Source organism: Elaeis guineensis, chromosome 4 (genome assembly GCF_000442705.2).
Source record: "Elaeis guineensis isolate ETL-2024a chromosome 4, EG11, whole genome shotgun sequence".
Lineage (NCBI taxonomy): Eukaryota > Viridiplantae > Streptophyta > Magnoliopsida > Arecales > Arecaceae > Elaeis > Elaeis guineensis.
In genome coordinates, this window is record NC_025996.2 from 9257566 (window position 1) to 9274629 (window position 17064).

General features: G+C 37.4%; 2 protein-coding genes across 2 annotated transcripts; one reads left to right on the forward strand and one right to left on the reverse strand.

Annotated features, from left to right (window-relative positions):
• Positions 1 to 2249: 2249 nt before the first annotated feature.
• On the forward strand, positions 2250 to 2930 carry LOC105044107 (UDP-glycosyltransferase 73B5-like). The gene has a single exon (XM_010921901.1). It carries the CDS (start codon positions 2250 to 2252, stop codon positions 2928 to 2930), a length of 681 nt encoding a protein of 226 aa, XP_010920203.1.
• Positions 2931 to 4609: 1679 nt separating this feature from the next.
• LOC105044019 (probable 26S proteasome non-ATPase regulatory subunit 3) lies at positions 4610 to 14230 on the reverse strand. Its single transcript, XM_010921790.4, has 9 exons — positions 14094 to 14230; positions 13843 to 13952; positions 13513 to 13703; positions 6633 to 6770; positions 6404 to 6540; positions 6227 to 6281; positions 6036 to 6146; positions 5557 to 5796; positions 4610 to 5480 (listed from the first exon to the last, which is right to left on the reverse strand). The coding sequence occupies exons 2-9, from the start codon at positions 13922 to 13924 to the stop codon at positions 4968 to 4970; spliced, it is 1467 nt and encodes a 488-aa protein (XP_010920092.1). The 5' UTR covers positions 13925 to 13952; positions 14094 to 14230; the 3' UTR covers positions 4610 to 4967.
• Between the last annotated feature and the right edge of the window lie 2834 nt (positions 14231 to 17064).

Genomic DNA, 17064 nt, shown 5'->3' on the forward strand with positions numbered 1-17064 from the left:
TCTCTCTTCTTCTTCTTTTTATTTTATTTTATTTTTATTTTTTTCTCTTTCTCTTTTTCTCTTTTTTTTTTCTTTTCTTTTTCTTTTTCTTTTTTCTTTTCTTTTTCTTTTTCCTTTTTCTTTTCTTTTCTTTTCTTCTTCTTCTTCTTTTCTTCTTCTTTTCCCGTGCTTCCTTTGGCCGAAACAGGGGATCTTTAATCCCCTCATTGGTTGGCCGACCGGCGGCACAGCCGGCATGGGGTGGCCGTCGGCAGGTGGGGAGGCGATCCGGCGGCAAGAGGGGGACCAAACCGGTGGTCGACGGTGACCACCGACGATGAAAAAATGGCAAAAAGAAAGATTTTTTCTGCAACAAAATCCGACGATTTCGGTCGCGGCGAGCATGCACATCGGCACGGGAAGGAAGGGAGAGAAGAGAGGAAGGGGAGGAGGCTTACCTCCGTCGCCGGCGAAGCTTTTCCGACGAAAAATTGGACGGCATAGGGACGGTCTTCCGCGGTGGATTTTCATGCGATTGCCGCCGATTGAGCTTAGGATTTTCGATGGAAAGGAGAGAGGAGGGATCTCCTCCTTAAATAGGGCCGGAGGGAGCTTGTCTCCGACTCCGATTGGGAGCCGTTGAACGGAGGAAGAAGACTCCCTTCGGGAGTCTTCTCCCCTGTTTCTTTTCTTTTTTTTTTTTTGTTTGGGCTGTGGCTGATTTTGGGCCGGGGTGTTACACATTGATCTTCATGGGATGGCTTATGGCCAGTTTAAAAGAGGAGGGTAAGGAGGAAAAATGGATGAAGAGGATGATGGATACGGATGGATCACTGATGAAGAATGATTGGAGATAGAAGGAGCTGTCATAGAGGAAAAGAGCTTATGGGCAAGCTTGGAGGAGAAAAGTTAGGTGTGGAGAAAGGAGAGGAGCAAAAGAGGCGTTGCCGATGAGGGATGAATAGAGACGGAGGAGCTATCATGGAGGAAAAATAGACGAGAAGGAAAGGAAGGAGGGGGAAGGAAGAGGGAGAAAGAGCGATTTCGATGATGAAGGAGGAGGGGATCAATCAGTAGGGAGGGATAAAGTGGAGATAAGGATATTTTTATCATTTTATTAAATAACTAGGCACTTAACTCCTGCATTGCGGGGGTTTAATTGATAATAATAATAATAATAATTTTTTTTACTATTAATATTAGTAAATTTAAAAAATAAAAATACTATAAGATAGGTTTGTAGAATATATTCTATAAATATCACAAATAAAATATCAGTTATTTGATATAAAGAGAAAAACTTTGCTTCTCCATATCCGTAGAACACCGTCACATTGCAGAATTTCTGCAAAACTAATTGATAATAATTTTTATGAATCAACATGAAATCTGTCTTTTAAACCCAACTGCATAGCAAATGCTTTTGAATTAAAATGCTTTAAAAAATCAACTTAAGAAGAAAAATTGAATACTTTATGATAGCTATCTATAAAATTTTTAATTTTATGATAATAAAAATATTACCAAAAATTGAAACAATAATAATTCAAGCTAAAAACTTCTTGAACATCTTATAAATTGAAATACGATCACCAAAATTAGAGAGAGGTGTAAAGAGCATGTCTTGGTGTTGGTGGAAGATAATAGAAAGCTTTAGCTTCTAATTGGAGAATAAGATAGGCTGGCTCTCCGATCATGATCGACACCTAGCAACCATTGCAATATTCTTTATTTTTTTTTCTTATTGATTTTTTTGATTGAATTCTTCTATTGCTAGCAGAAAAAGAGAAAGATTTTTTATTTCTAAATTTAATAATATAGAGAGTGAAAATGAGGGCCGTAAAGGATGGTCCATTTGGCTTCTAAAATTTAAAAAAGAAAATAGATTGAAGAACGTAATGCAGGTAAATAGCCTAGACATCTTTTCGAGCAAAATGCAAATGTTGCTGTGCAATAACTTCAAATGATATATGAATAAACTATGTCCTTATGTCACCCTACTTAGAGAAGATTACAGAGGCCATTGCGCACCAATCTTCGGATGGATTTGGCTGACATATTAGCTGTCATGTAATAATATCGGTAGACTTACCCCGGAAAAACCAAATCTATATCCTGAATCATTATTAATTACAATAATATCATTCTCTAAGTGATCAAAAATTTATTTTTTTTATAATATCGTTGTTGCTACTGAGTCTCCCATCCTTATGGAATCTTCAGTATGCATGCCCGTGGCGTCGACTCCATCATCCTCCTCACTCCGACCAATGCTGCCATCGTCCAGCCCACCATTGACTGCGCCACCACTGTCGGCCTACCCCTCCACACCATCCTCTACCCTTCCCTCCATCGCCTTCGACCTTCCCCCTGGCATTGAGAATATCAGTGCCTTGTCCCCTCCGAATGCCACAAATGATGCCACTTCTTTTTTCACCCGCCCCGAATATGATCGCCTCCTCCACCTCCACTATCTCAATGCTATCGTTGTCGACACCCACTTCTCTTGGACCACCGCTATAGCGCACCACCTCGGCATTCACCGCCTCTCCTTCCACGCCATCAGCCTTTTCTCCATCTACATCATGGGTGCCCTCCTCCGCCACCTCCCCCACCTCTCTGTCTCCAGCGACAATAACCCCTTTGTTGCCCGAACCTCCTCCACCCCATCCATATTATCCGATGTGAGCTCCATGGTTTCTTTCACGGTGACAGCCCCATCACTGCTGCCATGGACGACCAGAGAGATCGAGTCCAGCAGCCTCGGCATTGTCATCGATAGTTTCATCGAGATTGAGTCAGCCTACACAGACCATTACTTGAAAATCGACCACAAGCAATCCTGGTTCGTGGGGCTCGTTGCGCTTGCCTCGGCCAATGTAAGTGATCTCGCCACTCGAGGTGGAGATGACCTATCTGCCGCAGCTAACTACGATCGCTACCTCTTCTAGCTCGACATTAAGAAACCAAACTCGATGGCGACAGATCTACGAATGAGAATATCCAACACAAAACCCTAGCCATCGTCCAAGCTCCCCTTTCAGCCGCTCCAAGCCTCCCATTGACACTCCTCAAGCATCTCGACACGTGGCATATTGAGAAATTACTCCATAATCTGACGTGTCGATTCGAAATATCACCCCTAATAATAATATCCATCTATTACTTTACTATTATTATATAGATAGATGATATCATATGATAGTCATGTGACATTATTTCGTTAATGGAGATAGACGATTGGACCATATTGGATGTAAGCAAAATTGGATTAAAGTTGATGAGGTATTCCTATAATTTTTTTTTTAAAGAAAAATTAGTCATAGAATTTGGTATCACTAAATATTTATATTTATGGTGCACATCTAACAAATTCATGAAAAACAACTAAGCAAGCGGAAGATATCTTTTTACATAGATGCTTTGGGTATTTTTAAAACTATATGATTAAATACTACGGGGGCCGAAGGTAGGAAAATTTTACTAGCTCTCCATTATTAAAATGCCTCCAAGAGCTATTCTTGTAACCGGAATCTAAATATGAAAGTGTCGGTCTCCCTATCTACCTTCCCTTTACTCGTGATCGGTCAAAAGCTTCATAACACCGCAAGAGGGCAACGTAAAGATCCCGAGAATTGTCCACTTGGTGTTTGATGCATCCAACATTGCTAATTTCTAAACTAACCTCTAACCGACCTCAAGAAGGTCAGCTCTTGAAGTGATGCTTGTTGTTAGAAAGAAAATACTTGCAGATCACAATGCCATATTTTATATCAGCCAGAAAAGTCACCAGGAGTTCCCATGAACACGTGATCAAGAATGTTGCCATATGGCTGAACCATGTGACTGAACATAGCTTTAGAAGCCTAGGGATGAGGAAACTAAACAGAATACCACTCCCCCTTCAAGATCACCTGAGAATTACTCAAATTGCCAGCAATCAATCATGGGAGAGCGTTTCACATGCATGCTTTTAACGAAGAGCGACCTCATTCATCTTGCAGGTCCGAAGGAAAAGTACGGGTAACGTGCATGTGAGGACTTGAAACCCACTTGTGCAATACGAAAGCGTACATCGCTTAAAATAGATTGCTCAACTTCGCCATGCATTTTTCTTGGTGCCTGCAACGTGTTTGAGTGCTAAATGTCAAAAGGTGTGATTTTAAATAGGTGAACTGGTGAAGAGTGGAATATAATTGAGAATAAGTAGATGGATTTCAAAGCTTTGCTCCTTAGCAAACAAACCTTTGGAGACAAAATAAGTATAGCATTAGCGTTGAAATCCATTCCCTGGTAATTTAATTCGATAGCTACATGAGATTGCCACATGAGCTTTCCTTCTCTATTGGGGTTGCTTTGCATTATGTCTTGCAGATCCTGCAAGGTTCTAGATTAGGGTATCCTATTGAACCATCTTTCATGCCCATTTCTAGAGACATTCAACTAATCTGCTGCACTTTAAATGCGGCCTTGGTTGCAAAAACCATGGTACAAGTCTCAACAATGACGATAGAGATGGCACTGACATAATTTCCCTTCAAAATCGATCCCCTGAAATGGCATTTGTGGAACTGGTGGAATCTGGTTCAAAATGAACTAGTATACATTCAGCAGAACAACCAGTATACAATTAGCCTCCTCTCAACAAATCTTTCATAACCATGAATTCAAATAGATTTTAAACTTAGTACTATTACACAGAGGCAATACAGCAGTAGAATTATTTCAGACAACTACCATCATCATTGTCATCGTCCAAGACATTTTCCAGTCTAACAATCAAAAAGCAATCTTTTCCTATCAAAGTGGATCAACTGAGGTAAATCTAAACTATGGATCCATGAATTCTGGATACTGGAAACTGGAAGCAAAGAAGAAAGAGAGTAGTAACAAAAGCACAGTTAATTTCCACTGGCATTATCCTCACCAATCAAAGAAGCTTGTGAAACACCTTCACTCAAACAATGTAGCATCTGACAAAGTCATAATCAGAACTCATCATCATCTTCCTCAGCAATATGCTTTGCGAGCTCCTGCTCCTGCTGTTGCCTCTCCCGCATCTTCTCTGCACTTTCTTTCTCCTTATGGGAGTTGGGTGGGAACCTCAGTGCCCTCACTGCTTCATTGTGCATGTTCAGGCAGAAGACGATCCTGGAATTGAAAGCAATCTGAGGTTCATTTGTAGAGTAGATATCACCAGTTTCTTTAGAAACCATCCAACCGTTTGAATGATCTATCGTTGCATCAATTGCCCCATCTCGGATCGCCTTGGCTACTATGCTCTCAGCATCAGCCACAGGATTCTGAGAGTCCAATCTCAACTTTCTGGCTACATCAGCCAGAGATATGCGGGAATAAGAGATGCTGATATTGCGGAGCCCAGTTCTTATCACATTGTGTCGCAATCTCACGATCAGATTACGTGTCCTGTCTGAATTGAAAGTCCCGGAAAATTTCTCTGCAACAGTCCTGAACAACTCCAAGTCCCCAATTCGCACAGCCTAAAATCAGAAAAAATAAAAACTTTGAAGACCAACATAATCAAGCATTGTTTTTAAAATAACTGAAAATACTCACGTTTGTAAGCTCAAAGTACGGTGTCAGAGCCTTCTTCATGCCCTTCTGCATAAAAACAGTTCTCTCAGGGATCTCTCCAAGAAGCAAGCGAACAATAACAGCCCACTTGTTGCATTGGATTCGGAAGCCTCGAGCTGCAACTGGTGCCTTCCGAGCAGCTTGCAGAAGGCTCTCTTTTGCATCTGTATACTCCAACTGAATGGTTCTGATCCTTCCTAAGTAGAACAGATACCGACAAAACTGCCAGAAAATTCTCAGTGTTAGCATCTTACTGGAAAATCAAGCCATTACAGCATTGCATGCTAATAACATAGCCTAAATAATAATGCTTAGCTAACATTTTCCTATACTATCTATCTTAGCAGGAAAAAAATTACCAAAACAATTAATGGTGATGATTTTTTTTCCAAATAACTATTAAGTTATCCGACCAAATATGAAAACAGTCAAAAAAAAAAATCCTAGGAAAGACATATTGCCTGTTGATTTGAATGCGCCTCGAACTGTGGTGCCTTCGACCTCAACTTTTCTGCCTGGTCATATAAGTTGTAATGGAGGTAATTGCGAAGCAAAAGGTTCAGAAGAGTTTCCTGCATATCAACATAATAAAGTGCTAGCACCTTATGTACATCTGAAATCAGAATATAAAGCAATCACACAAGAAACAAACCTGACCCAACTCATCATGCCGTAAGGTTGCCATTCTATGCAAGGAAAGGAGGGTTCTGACAAGGGGGGAAGAAAAAAAGATTTTATTCTAAAACCATCTCACTAAGGCATTTCACCAAAAAGAAATTTGCTTGGCTCGTAAGAACGTGTATGGTTGTTAATTTGATATAAAGCTCACCCGCGAATTTCAGCAAGACTATTTGTCAGTTCATAACTATACGAATAATAGAAGTACAACCGAGATGCTAGAACGTCAACTGTCCTTCTGTTCATGTTCTTCAGGCGAGCAATGCTAGCAGAAGAACAAGCTTTAGCCTGCAAGACAGAAGTTATTGGAAAATTGAAATAGCAGATAAATTTCAGTTTCAGTAAGGAAATTCAAGCATCCATTAACTATAGAAAATTACCTCGTTGTAACTCTTTTGGTCAATCAGAAATATCAGAACAAGCAAGTAACAGTAGATTTCAAGCTCCAGAAGAGAATACTTAGCAGGACCCTGAACTGCTGAAGTTGCTGTATCCACGTCCATATCATGTTGCTCATCCTAAAAACAAGCAGATATAAATTTGCAGAAGTGTTCTAAAAATACAGAGACACAGAGAATATGATTGTAAACATTATCAAATGCAGCTGAACAGTATAATCCTTTAATTGCATTGCATGAGAGGAATGGTTTATAAACAGATTTATGAGAATAATAGTAAATGAGGCTGATGAGACGCAGTGGCTTCAATTTCGAAATTCCCAGGAGCTGGACTTTGTTAGGAGGCTTAGAAGAAATCCGAAAAGCTGAAACCTTTGGTATCAAGTGATGCATGAAAGAATCTTAGGGCATGATCTAATATAAGGATGCTGAGAATAAACAAAAAATAACAAAGAAATTATTTTTTTTTCTACTTTAGAAATTCCATGCCCATACTCATGGTAGTCATGTACCTTGTGGTATCCATAGAGTAGGAATGGTGACTCATGACTAAAGGTTACATAAATAATTATGGGTACCGCAATAATTTCCTGCATATCTCATGCAAAGAAAAGGACTTGGAACGATATTAAATATCATAACCAAAAATTATTGAGAGAAAGCAATTTGGTCAAGCTATGTGCACAAGTCTGTGAGATAGGAATTGTAAGATGGAAATATATTGCAGTTTCAATCCAGAAGCCTCCAGGCTAGAGGCAGAGATCCAGAACACAGACAAAGTGCAAAGAACTCAGCCATGGATTTCAAAAGATATTGGATGGCAAACATACAGAAAAGCCACAACCCAAAAAAAACCTTCTTATCTATTTGCTCATGTAAAAACAAGCATGGAAGAGATGGTAAAATGAACCATAAGAAAAAAGACTGCCATTACGAGCAACTTATAACATCATAAATTTGGAATTTGTAAGGGCTTCTTAAACTAATTATGAATAATTAAAATATAAATTTTAAAATTGATGAATAGTTGAATAATTCTTAATCAATTTGATTATCTAAGAACAACTAGAATATATGTGAATTATTTGCCAAAGGAAAAAGATCAAAGATATTTCATGAGTTTAAAATGATATTATCCCTTGGAGCTGCCTATGCTCTTGCATGCTGTTGGAAGGGACATGCTCTTATTTTAATAAAGTCATTTATTATTCAGCTGTAGAATACAAGATGCTTGCAAGAAATTATTGAAAGTGAACCTAGAGAAAGTCTTTGCTTGTCCACTAATGTGCAAGGACCAAAAAAAAAACACTTTGCATTACAAGTAACCCACAGATTTGAACCTGGTTTATATATTAGATGAATATATTATCTTGCTTTAACCTTCTAATTTCATGGTACTTGGTTGCAGGATAAACCCAAATAAAAGAGGGGGAACAGGTAATCCTGTTAAACGCCTTAGCTTGTTGTGGGATAGAATTACTCCAGTCAATGCAGGTGGGTTCACCTTCATAGAATGAGTCAAAACAAACTCATGTTTTGTCCCATTAATTATTCCTCTCATTTCCACTTTTTACTGTCTTTTTACTCTATTGATCCCTACCATTCCATTATCTAGTCACAACCAAACAAGGTTATCCCCTGACCACGGGAAACAAGAGCCTTTTTGGAGGAAAAATGAGGCTTTGACTCCCCAACAATCCCCTCCCCACACACCACACACCCCTCCCCTCTCCCCCCCCACCCACCCCCCACCCCCCCAACCCAACACCAAAGAAAAAAAGGAAAAAGAAAAATTCCACTACCAAACACAATCATAAACATTCAGCTGAGCCTTAATCCCAAAGTAGTCGGCATCAGCTACATGAATACTTTTCTTCCATTCTGCTCTATTTAGGATCATATTTATAAAAGTTGTAGTGATATCAAGTCCTTTACTACCTCATCCCTTTTATATGTGCAACATCATAACCAAAAGAACCTCACATGAAATCCATATCATGTCTTCAATCTATATTCTTTTATCCAGATAGCTAGTACGGTACATAATGGACAAGGTATCAATAATCTAATACATTTTAAGAATTTAAAATCAAGTTCAGAGTAGCGAGCTACTACAAATTCACAAAGTACTGTGCATAATTCAGAATTTACATGGGACGAAGGAATTTTTGTCAAGCTATTCCTAATTTGAAGTAGAAACATCCTAGCATGTCATGGACTGGTTTCTAACAGCTCCTCAAACTTATTTAACCTTTCTTTGAACCCAATAAAACATCCTGATATGTTCTTTTTTTATTAGAACCAATATTGAAACCGACTAAAGTGTGATAATGTATAGGCACCTATAAATACTCAAAACATCACAAAGAGCCAGAAGGTCCTCCCCTAGTACAAGGTTAACATGGTTCCCAAGCAAGCCCAAATAATAACTGTTACTTGTTTGACTTTGTAGCAAAGTGGAAGTTTGTGCAAAACAACCCAGATGTTGTCAACTTGTCACTTAAAGAAAGTCTTTCACTTCCTCCTTTTCCCTTCTTTCTTCACCTTTTTTCCTTATATTATTGTAGTTTTCTAACTATTGCATTGATCTTAGTCTATTTTATTTTGTATATTTTTTCCTCTTTCCCAAAGTCCCCTTTTTTACTTGGGTTTAGTTTTGGTGAATGAGGTAAGATCCTTCACCTTTCTCCTTCCCCACCAAGCCAATTGGCCCCTTTTATTTCTCTACTTAAGAGAATAGATGCTACACTAGAATTTTGCTTAGTTTCTTTTGTTCCCCTTTTCTTTGTAGGCAGTAGTACAAAGACCTCTAGATTGTGTATAGCCCTGACATGGAGAGGAAGAACCTGTGCAGAATAAATCTCTTGTGATAGGTGTCTCAACAATCATAATGGTCCAATGATGATAGTGGAACCTTCAAGTAGCAATATAATCTTGCACAATGATTAGAATATCAATAGTAGCAACAACTTTCCACCATCAACTAGAGAGTGGTGGTGCCACATCAAACTCCAAATTCAAACTCAACCATGTATTGAAATCAGAAAAGCATTATTGATAGGTTGGCCAAGTATGGACACAATAAGACAAGTTCACGGCCAACACTATGAATAGTGGCAATCCTCTGTAAGACTGGGTTCATGCATTTCTCTGGACAATGGAGGGTTCCCACTATTGTTGATATTTTAACATTCATGTGGGATCCTACTGCTACTCAAATGTACAACAATTGCCATTTAGTAGTTTTGACTGCTAAGGTGCCTCCTCCCTTTCCAAGAGATGTATTCTGCATGGGTCGTTCATCTCTAGTTGAGATATATCTAGTATAGAGGCCTTCATGTTGGTAGACAGAAAAGAAAAAACATAGCGCAAAAATAAAAAATCTAATGTAGGATATATCCTATTTGAAATCATAAATAGAAAAATAAAAGAAAGAATCAACCTAATTGGGTTGGTGGCGAAGGAGAAAGGTAGAGAACATCACCTCCATCCTCAAAATTAAACCCCATAAAAAAGAAAAGAAGGGACTTTAAGAAAGAGAAAAAAATGATTATGTGATGCAATACTCTAAAACAGCCATTTTCTAAGAAAAGAAATTTAGAAAAAAAAGGATGAATAAAGAAGGGAAAAGACGGATAAAGCAAAGACTTCCCTAAACCTACAGACCCATAGCCCCCAATGCTCCTAGAGAAACCTTTACTTTGCTAAGAATTCTAAAAAAATATTATTATTATTTGCTCTTGCTTAAGAAATAGGTAGCAGTTCCGTACATAAGAACTCTAAGTCTTTCTATAGCATTCTGTGCCTTAGGGAGTAGAGGTCTATTGATTGGTAGTCATAGATTATTATGCTTTTGTTTTCTTCCAATGCAAGACCAGAAAACAAAATGCTTAAGAAGCTACTACATACAAGCTGTGCTACGGTGTCTTTTATTTCAAACTAGAGATAGTTTGATCAAAACACCCTTCATATATCAATTCTGCATTTTACACAGTACTCAATAAATTGCTTATAACTCCATACTCCAAACTCCAAATTGAATTCCTAAAACATGTTGAACACCTAAATTGATTCCCTCTCTAGCATGTACCATACTGGCTACATCTAGACACAAGAAACCTATGAAAATTTTCAAACATGACAATTGTCATGTGAATTGTATGGATTAAAGCATGTAATTTGCACATGGACAAGGAAACTACTAAAAGCAAAAAAAGGATTTTGGGTGCATTAGAAATGAAGATCTATGGCATCATAACATATAAATTCCTAGACTCTTCTTTAGAATGACAAAAAGTAGGGAAACTATAGTGACCAAAAAAAAAAGATATTGCCACCCCCACTAATAAGCCAATTGGACCATAACAACCATTGATTGAAGTGCCAATTGGCACAACTAACAATGACTGGCATATATAATATTGATGTCGTATCAAAATGTCGCAATGGCTATGGGTGGAAATAAGGGCAAGCCTGGTTGGGTTCCGGTAAGTTCACACTATCAACCCAAATCCGAACCATTTATTAAATGGATCAAAAATCCAAAACCAAAGCATGTTTGTTTGTTAAACATGTAATCCTACAGATGTAACCCATTTCATAAATAGATTAGATTAACATAGGTTTGTGATAACAAGTTAAGTGGGTCTCAAATGATTTAAACAAAATTAACGGGTTGGTAGTGACCATTTCAACCTAACCAGTCATTAAATGGGTTAAAACAAGTTACACATGTTAGGATTCTAAGCCTGAACATGACCCATTTAACGAATGGTTCAGGTTGGGTCGACCCCTTAAGATCTGAACTATTTCTACCAAACCCTAACTCACTTGGGTTGGTCACAAGTCAGACTGGCACATCACGTCATAAATTGAGACCCTTAGCAATGGTATGGTGCCAGTCTCATGCTATCACACGCCAAGATATGGTATGACAGATAAGCATGCAAATGCCAAGTTGGCAAGGCAAAGCTTTGCATAGGCACTAGGAAGTGGTATTCAATCTTGAGTATTGACATGTGTATGCTAGCAGTTGCAGATTTAGTTGATACAAAATTGACGACTAGCCAAAGCATGAAAATTCCTTTCAAGACACTTTGAAACCACTCCAATTTTCTTCTGAATTACTTATCCAGTATAAATCTACTAACCATACTTATAGTCAAGATCATAAACAATCAAAAGTCTGAATTAATGAGCTTTCATAAATTTGATTTCACAAAACACCATGACATTCTTAAATTTGATAAAAGGTTCAAGAATATGCTTAAATATAACTGGTGGTAAACTGATTAGAATGAGAAGTTTGTTATTTCTGGCTATTAACAATATACTTTGGAGGAGGGGAGAGGAAGGAGGGCTTAAACCAATTGACACCAATTCAAGTTTGATAAGTCAAAGATCTGCCAGTTCTGGAAGCCAATCATAAGTTATGCCTGAATAGGCATTAATGAGTAAGTAAATAAATTTATATGTGGATGTTCCAATTGCAAAACAAACAAATTCTTCTTACAATTAAATTAAATGGCAATAAATTTGGGTGTGCTGAAGTCCTTCAACATATTAGATATTTTCTGTGGGCACATTTTTATGCATCAAATGACAAAACATATATACTGCTTACAACTAACATGTGGAACTATATAGATCAATTCTTAACTGAAATATAAACCAACGAGGAATCTGAACAACAAAAAATGATGTGCATCTGTTTGATCAACAATACAGTAACAAATGTAAATTTTTAACATAACAAAATCTATAATCAATGATAACATCTTAGATCAGTTCTTTGCTGAAATATAAACCAATGAAGAATCTGAACAACAAAAAATGATGTACATCCGTTTGATCAACAAAACAGTAACAAATGTACATTTTCAACACACAAAAATCTATAATCAATGATAACATCTCAATGATCTCATATATTTATATCTGCAAGACAAATCACGAGATATAAGTAGCTGCAAAAGCCGCAAAATTGTAGCAAGAAAATCCAATGATACACATCATCATATCAATCAAATATAAAGGATGCTTACATGAAAGAAACCATCATGCTTATTTAAGAATAAATGTATAGTTATCCATTGATGCAGCTGTTCATGGTTGCATCATAAGAGCCACATAACCACAGCTGGACACTTTTAAAAAATCAGATAGGTCAGCATATGCCATGACTGTCACATCAGCACCACCTATATAATCATATATAATTTATGTGGTGAAGTAGAGGTAAGAAAAAGAAAATGAGAAAACAGGTATCTGTTCTCCAAGATTGAAAGATAATTCTGCCTAGATTACTAGTATGCGCATATCCCAACATCTTAATCAACGCTTGCTTGCAGATGCACATCGAAATTAATCAGTACTGACCTATATAAATATCATGTCAGTCCATATTTGCAGATTCAGACACAATTGTGCCGGCATTCTTGCCATTGCGCAGTCTGGCAAGGTTAGATATATGCAACATCTCCTCCACATACGGAAATGCTGCTTCTGTGTTTCAAACTCATGACCTCAGGTTACCGTTGCACCAGGCTCACCCTCTAGAATTTATGATTTATACCAACATTTATTCACAAAAATATGTATTATTCACTTTACTTCAAAAAATAGTCTCCACTTTTAAGCTAACCCTCCCCTCTCCTACAAACCTATTATAGTCAGTAAGCCATCCTACTTAAACCCGTTGCCCTAACACAGCGATACCTTAATTCTTGAACAACAATTAGCGAGTGGAAAAAAAAAAAAAAAGAATTTCAAATTTCATAAATTTATTTAAAAAGCATTAAACAAGAAAAGATTACGCTGCAAGGCGAACAAAGAGTGCCTCTGTGACGAATCGCTTTAATACCTTGGGAAGATAGGAGGAGAGCCTGGAGTGGGCCTCAGAGCCTGGGGCAAGGGCATAACCAAGGAAGGCAGAAACCACGGGCGCCCTGAGCTTCCGGCGGAGCATCATCGTGAGCCGCACCGCCCGCACGATCCGCCGCACCTCCTTGGCATATGCGCCGCTCTCGATCAAGGAAGCAATCTCCTTCAGATCTGAAACCAAACCAGAACCCAAAAATTTCTCTTTTAAGATCAAAAAATCGCAAAAAATAGAAAGAATTTTAGAGAATGAGAGGAGGAAAAAAAAGGTTCTTTTCTTTAAAATTTCTCTCATCGTTAATTTATATCTTACGCTGAAGGGTGGAAGAAGCGGTGGCCGAGGACACGGAATTGGATGGAGCTTGAACCTCCTTCATCTCCAGATCATTAGTCATCTTTTTCTTTACTTTTTCTTCCTTTTTCCTGTTAAAAATCATCAGCAAATAGTGAAAAAAAAAAATGGAGAGTAAAACGCACAAACAAAGAGATCATCGATCCAACGATGGAGAAAGGAAACAAGGGAAGCGAAATTAATTCGAAAATAAGGGATTGAAAGTAGCTCACGTCGATGCGAGGACACAGAAGAGGAGGACCGAACTCGCGTTTGGTCCCTCGATCGCAAGAATGCCGCTATTCTTCCTCTCTACCCTCTGGTTTTTGAGCTCGACGAAGAAAATATTTTAGTACACTACCACGGTCAAGTGTTTTCGGATCGGGTAAGGTTAAGGCGAACCCCACAAACCTTTAACCCGAACCAAGCCAAGCTGACCAGAGATTTGCGTCCTTGGATACAGAATTAAAGCAAATCTACGGGGTTCCCACCAACCCGAGGTCCAGAAAAAAGGGCGTGGCATACGCAGCCAACCGACCTTCTTGCGATCACATAACTCCCAACTTCGCATTTTGTGTGTCTTCCGTCTATAATCTACCATCCAAATGAACTTGGATGTGACTCGACCCGGCTACAAAAATAGAAATTGGACTGCGAGACTTAGGCCTAACCATCGGAGCTGGTTAAAGGTTCAAATCCCAAACTCGGCGTAAGGATAGAACTAATCAAGTCAACCGGCTTGCAAGACTAATCGAGGCGGGGTCATTATTTCCGATATTTATAATATTTTTTGGTAAATGAGATTGATACAGAATGTCAGTTTATCTCAGCCACATTTGACGTTATTTGAACCTCGGCTAGACGTCGTCCAAATTGGCTGAGAGGAGATGTATCGGGACTATTACCCGCTCCAATGCTAGGTTGGCCACCAACAGGGGTGGCAATTGGATCGGAATGAATTGAGTCAATACAAATCGGATCATAAAATTATCAATCCAAACTCGATTTGTTTATTTAACAGGTCAAAAATTCAGATTTGAATCTAATCTATTTATTAAATAGATAACTTAATCTGACCCGTTTAATCCATTTATTAAACAGCTCAAATTGGATTAAATGAGTTAGATAGGATAAATATGTCGAATTAAATAGATCAGAAACAAGTTAAGTAGGTCTTAAATAGGTTAAATAAATATTAAATAGGTTAAACAAATTAAACAGATCAGATTAAATGGATCAGAAATAGATGAGCAGATTTTAAATAGATTAAATAGATCTTAAATGGATTAAACATGTTATCTGGCTCAACTCGATCTGAATATTAAATAGATTAAATGGGTTAAATGAATCAAATATTTAAAATCCAAATCTGATCTAAGCATTAAACGGATTAAACGGATCGATTTATTTATGACCCAAATCCATTTAGTCCAAACTCAAATCTGTTTATGACGGATCGAATACGGATCGAATTGATAGGTCGGATTATATTTTGCCAGTCCTAACCGCTAGCAATAATAAAAATAAATTAAATCATACCATCAAATATGATAACATCAAATATGATAATGCCAGCAGTACTTTCCAAACCAGACCATACAGTTTATCTTAGTTTATATCGATCATATTTTGCCTTGGGGATCATAATACAGCACTTCTAATTTCTAGTTGGAAGATTAAAAAACTGAATGTCAAACTTTTAGTCTCTTGATCTCAAGAATTTTAATATTTTTTTTAGTAAAAATGAATTCACTCTACGCTTTAGAGAATTGCATAATCTAAATTATTTAGAACTTATAGGTATTTTTGTTTGGTTATGCATTTGTAGATTTCAAATAATGTGAATATTTAATATACTTATATAACAACAATGAGACCGAAAAACGTAATCTTCATTTAAATAGTTCTAGAAACGGAAGCTATATATTAGTCCGAAAGCAACCCTATTAATTTCAGTCTTTACTTGGCTAGAATAATTTTTTCTCAAGATTTTTCATCTTCCATGCTTCAATATGTCAAACCATTAATCAAACCAGACCAAACCATAATTCACTGGTTTGGTCTGGTCTGATTTGAGTGACAAAATAGTTTAATTTGATTTATAAAATTGACAAACTATAATTTACTGATTTGGTATAAAAATATCTTTAAATCTTGGATCGTGTAAACCCTAAACATAAATACATTCTTGAGAATTGAAAAATAAAATATTTAAATATTGAGAATCATGGATGTTTTTTTAGGATGATATGGTATAAAAACAATATGTTTATTGTGGATGGACATGTAGGAAGCAATTTTGAAAAGATCCAAACTCCATATAATTACAACTATGCAATTAAGAGAAGCCAAAAACGAAAAGATGGTTATGGCTCACAAGGAAAGAGGTGATGGCTCATAAAATGGGATTTATGGCTCATCCCTTAATTTCCACCTTCAATGATAATTGGTCCATACTTTTGTACCTATATAAATAGGGCTAAAGGGTCTCCCAGAGGATATGCTCTTAGAGAAAAAAACTTCTATAGATTAAAGCTTTTATGGTGAGAAGCTTTCAAACCCTCATCCATTATTTTACTGAGGTGAAGATCAAAAACGAAGTGAAAGCCAAGGTTAAGGTGAAGGTCGAGACCAAGATAAAAGCCAAGGCCGAGACTGAAGTGAAAGCTGAGATCAAGATAAAAATTGAGACCGAAGTGAAATATAATGCTGAGGTTAGAAGATCGAGGTTGAAGTAAAAGCTAATACTAAGGTGGGATGGCCGATGTGAAGACCGAGGTCGATCTTTCAAAAGCCAAACTCTTAAAGCTGAGCTTCTAAAGCCAATGTGAGATGGCCAAGATAAAAAGACTGGGATGAAATAACTAACTTTAGAAGGCCGAGGTGAAAAGACCGACTTGACCAAATCAAAATGAAATAACTGATCTTAGAAGATTGAAGTGAAAAAATTAACTTGACAAGATTGAGGTAAAATGATCGATCGAAGAATGTCAAAGTGAAGGCAAATCAGAATCAAGTTGGTCAATATAAAATAATATTCTGTACTATTTTAATTTTTTCTTATATTTTTTCTTCTCTATTGTTATTCTAAAGTCCTTCCTAACTTAGACATCAAAGAACTTGATCAATATCAATCTGACGAGTTTTTCTCTAATTTTGATATGCGGATTAACATCTTTCCTGGATTGATCAATGCCCCCTAAG

What these genes read in the sequence shown, in the direction of transcription:
- LOC105044019 (XM_010921790.4), bottom strand. Translation starts at nt 13,924, where the DNA reads ATGACTAATGATCTGGAGATGAAGGAGGTTCAAGCTCCATCCAATTCC. An exon ending in ACCAAAAGAGTTACAACGAG is followed by an intron (nt 6,541 to 6,632) that starts GTAATTTTCTAT and finishes TCTGTCTTGCAG; the next exon opens with GCTAAAGCTTGTTCTTCTGC. An exon ending in GGCATGATGAGTTGGGTCAG is followed by an intron (nt 6,147 to 6,226) that starts GTTTGTTTCTTG and finishes GTTGATATGCAG; the next exon opens with GAAACTCTTCTGAACCTTTT.
- LOC105044107 (XM_010921901.1), top strand. Translation starts at nt 2,250, where the DNA reads ATGCTGCCATCGTCCAGCCCACCATTGACTGCGCCACCACTGTCGGCC.